Source organism: Melampsora larici-populina (assembly GCF_000204055.1).
Source record: "Melampsora larici-populina 98AG31 unplaced genomic scaffold MELLAscaffold_3, whole genome shotgun sequence".
NCBI classification, from domain to species: Eukaryota; Fungi; Basidiomycota; class Pucciniomycetes; order Pucciniales; family Melampsoraceae; genus Melampsora; species Melampsora laricis-populina.
In genome coordinates, this window is record NW_006768767.1 from 1,403,766 (window position 1) to 1,408,219 (window position 4,454).

The window sequence follows — 4,454 nt, forward strand, 5'->3', positions numbered from 1 at the left end:
GGGACATACAGATATTTGCGAGTTCCGCTGCGTTTTTGACCGAAAGACTAATCGAGTGATATCAATCGAGGGACGGTTAAAAATTCCAAGCAACATGGCCTGCGTTTGTGCCATTGCTCTCTTCAAAAGATCCAACTCGCGTTGAGTTCTCTCTAACTGTGAGAAAGATGGCTCTTGACGGGACCACGTTATGTTGAACTCCAGGTCCTGTAATCACGAGTGAGGTAACTTGCAAGCAATCAGTATCTTCTCTGGGATTGCATACGGAATGCATACATCATGATCAGCATATCCTGCGAGCAAAGTACGCATTTCCATCACTTTTCCCACAGTAATAGTCTTCCACTCCGCTGGGTCGCTGTATGGCGTGATAACAGACTGCTTAAAGATACGGGATCCTTCGGGGGTATCGGAGATGGATTCTCGACCATTACCGTTGTATCCATCGATAGCAAACTGGATAGAGCTCGCAATAGTCCAGATGCAGATTTACACGGAAGAAAGTCATGTCAACGGAAAAATCATATGACCTCGGCATGGTAAAAGCTGACTTTCCACGACATTGTCCACCCGGCAAACATTTCGCGGACCGAATCACTCAGATGTATCACTAAGTCCTCTACAACTTGTTCTTCACCTCCAACTGAAGACGGTTGTCCCATCGGCGATGTCTCCATTACGGTCGTAGTTTTTCGTTTCTTAAGCCGAAATTCGTGAGGTCCATCCGTCTCGTACTCATTCTCCTCTGGGTCACAACGCGGGTCAGTTAATGTGTGTTCGTAATTCAGCTCCGTTTCAACAAGGTCGGCAGGATTATCGGACCTCAGAAACTCAGCAAAACCTTCAAATGTACCGTCGGTCTGCAAGGTTGATACAAAGAAAGTGAAAAATGAGAGCAGAGTCCCCGAGAGCGGTCAGGTGTTCAAGTGTATATTGCATCATTTGGAATTTGACTCCCGACTCACTGTCACCGTACGAGTCTCGACTTGAGGTTTCATTGTTTTAGGTCGATTCATCTTGTATATATACGGAGCACCTTATGAGAGATGGAAGCGATGTCATATATGTAGACTTCAAGCTCACGATGGACTCAAGCTGAAGTTCGCCTCCCACAAATTTTGTCTGAACAAGTACGGTGAAACCTCTCTACACGGATATGTGCCCCTCGGTACAAAGATGGTCCTATGGGTGTAGAGGGGTTATGTCTGTACTGAGGCACGCTTTGATTTCAATTCCTTTGATAAATACACTTAGAGCACCCACTATGGGTGCGTTAACGAGGTGATTTAGCGTTACCGTAACGCTAAAATCCAGACAGGTCCACTACGGACCTGTTTTAGACATGCAGTCCGTACTGCTGCGTTAAATCTTGCACCCCGCGTGCTCAGATCTACGCAAGCCTACGACTTGATTTATCGTACGATAATCGGTCAACAACTGCCTTTTCCAAAACATCAAATCCCAAACTCCACAATTCAAGACTTCAAATCTCAACGTTCAGACCTCAACACCTCAACTTCAAAGTTCAAACTTGAAAACTTATATAGTTTCCGAGCACGTTGAGTGCAGTCTTGATAAGTCTCGATCAATTCAGATTTGAGTGCGAGGAAGCGGAGGTGGTATGTGAGGTTTATCAAACAAGAAGTCAAGACTAGTTGATGTTATTATTGTTGTTCCTATTGCTATTTGAAGACTTCTGAGATAATTGATCTTTGGGAAAAGATTATGAGGAATGTGATGATTCATTTCAAGATCATACCACTGTGGATCTGGTTGACTCACAGTGATTTATCGTTGGTAAATCAGGTCGTAAAGCAGCTCATAGTGGTTTTTATGCGTTTACTAATTTAGTTGTTACACGCATGATTAAATTTCGCGGTCGGGACCGCAAAATTTACGATAAAACACGCCCACCATAGTGGGTGCTCTTATGGCGTTCAAACATGTGCAAGAAATTTGCAAAACCGATGTGCAAGATCCGTGCAAGATCCGTGCAAGAAATCTTGCACGGATCTTGCTTAATTAATTTTTTCACAACCCCCTGCTGTATGTATCTCATCAAGGGCAAACTGAGTCCTCAAAGCGGGGAAGCCTAGGTTCACACATAACTTTCTTAAGTCTGCAAGTTTTGTGGAAGTTCTATGCAAGATGTTTAAAAGAACTTGCACAGAACTTTCTCACAACTTGCAAATTTCTCGCGCATGTTTGAACGCCATAACTGCATGCAAATTAAGATACCCACTATGTGTCAGCTATGCTACATGATAGCTGTTGAGATTTACGCAATGCCAACACACTTTAAAAAGACAAACACAATCCACCTCAACATCAGCTGGTATTTTAAGAGCAAAAATCAATAGTGTTGCTGACTTCTCCCAAGCAGACTCATCCCTGAAGTAGTGACATTTCTCTTCATCTACAACCACACATCAGTATTACCATACAGCAGACTGGAAGTGGCCAACTCTGTTTTTCATCAGCCAATAAGAGGCTGCCACTTTGATAGTTTTTCATATGTTTTCAGAAGATCCAGATAGGCTTCTCACACTACAGGTATACAACTTTTGAAAACAAAAGAGCAGTTGTAACATGAAATCACATCAAAAACGTGAAGTCAGTTTAACTTTCATGAAGCTTGTCCAAATTTGCCCATGAAATTTGGCTCCCTGTCTGTTTATCCATTGCACGTTGATGTGCACATACATAGAGTTGTTGTAGAAGCTTGATACCAACTTGAAACAGTTTCAGATCCAAGATATGAAATGCTTTTGTCAGATTCCTCAGACAGTGAGAAGCTTTAAAATCAAGGTCTGATCTTGTTTGATCAAACCTTTCACACAACCAATGTGCCCCAAGCACACATCCCCTTATCCCACTGTTTCAGATCGGAGAAATTGGTTTCATTGAATGCATCAAATAATCAAAAGTGCTGATTTAATGCTGATTGAATGCATTTTCAATCATTTGTTGCTCTAAATGTAATCAATTTTCCCACGTGAAAATTCCTTTATGTTGGCAGCTAGAAGACCTCTGCTGCCCCATCATCCAGATAAACTTAAACGTCATGCCTTTGTTTCCAATTGGAGCTGTCTATTGCCTGTTTTTCATATTGACTTCACTTTAGGCATGCGGGAGTTTATTTGTCCGCTCTTAAACTTTGTTGAGATATGTTTGCACTAAACTGCATAGACAACAGTAGACAGATTCTTCTTTTCTATTCACACAAGTCTGAGACCTTCCTAATACATCATGATCTGGTAGATCTTCACCAGTAATGTTGGAAAAAGTGAGTAAGGACCAGGCCAATGCTCAACCACAGATCATAACAGTGCAAAGTGTGCAAATCCTGCCCTGTGCCAAAAAACTGAGAACAACCCATCTCAGTATGCTGTGCAGAGCACTGTGAAGAAGAATTATGATCCACCAGCTATGCATATTTGTACAGAGTAGGTCAGTGAGAGAACAGTTGACTGTGGGTGCAGAGTCATTTTTTTCAAGATGGAGGGCAGCAGGATTGATTTCACAAATTAAGGATCAATGTCATAGAAAAGGAGTTGTAAAAAAAGGCAAAGAGGAAAATGATAGACATTGCACAAAGCAAAGAGATTGTAGTATAAAGATAGAAGAAGAAAAAGAAGATGGACAAATAAAAGAAAAAGATACTTCACAATTGAGTTTAGGAACAAAAGCCAGAGCATATCATGAATAAAAAGTGTCTATTTATAAGTTCCCTTTATACTCTTACCTTTGATAAGCTTTGCAACTGAAGCAATTGTTTCTCCAAGTTCACCAGTTGTGACAAAGTTCTGCTTCAGCCATTGGCATACTCCAACAGCCCTCTCAATTGTCCTGGAAGAAAGTTTGCCTCAATTGTTTACCAATTTGCAAGGAAGGAAGTCATATCAACAAAAAAACATGTGATCTTATGATGCTACAAGCTGACCTTCCACAACAGGCTCCACCCTGCATACACCTTGTGCACCAAATCACTCAAATGGACAACCATTTCTCCTAAAGGTCATTCTTCCACTCCAACTGAAAATGATGGTCCCATTGGCAAATTTTCCATTACAGTTGTAATTTTTCTTGTTCACTTGGAATTCATGGGGACCATTGTTCTCATGCACATTGTCCTCAGGATCACAAGGTGGGTCATGTATGGTGTTCTTGTAAGTCATATAATCATGAATAACATTGAGAAGATTGCCAGACTCCAGACACTCAGTAATACAAGTGAAACACCCCTTGGTGTGCAAATTTGGCCTAAAGAGAGCAAAAGATAAGTGGTAAGTAGTGTAAGTGATCATCTTGGGTTTGAATCTCTACTCACTGGGAACCAAACTGAATTTGCCTTGCCAAGCTTTTTCTGACTGAGATGTAGAAGCCAAGTTTGAAACTGCAATTTGTTACACATCAAAATATCTCCTACTCAATTTATTTGCAGCCACTTCAAA

At 41.3% G+C, this 4,454-nt stretch overlaps 1 protein-coding gene across 1 annotated transcript in view; it reads right to left on the reverse strand.

The window, feature by feature from the left end:
- Positions 1-1,016, reverse strand: part of MELLADRAFT_102328 (uncharacterized protein) — a gene marked incomplete at both ends in the record, with an annotated part of 2,143 nt that extends 1,127 nt beyond the window's left edge. Inside the window, 4 exons of the mRNA XM_007405285.1 lie at positions 6-207; positions 277-456; positions 552-860; positions 966-1,016. Of these exons, the coding sequence (XP_007405347.1) occupies positions 6-207; positions 277-456; positions 552-860; positions 966-1,016 (742 nt within the window). The remainder of the gene's footprint in view (positions 1-5; positions 208-276; positions 457-551; positions 861-965) is intronic.
- Positions 1,017-4,454: the final 3,438 nt, after the last annotated feature.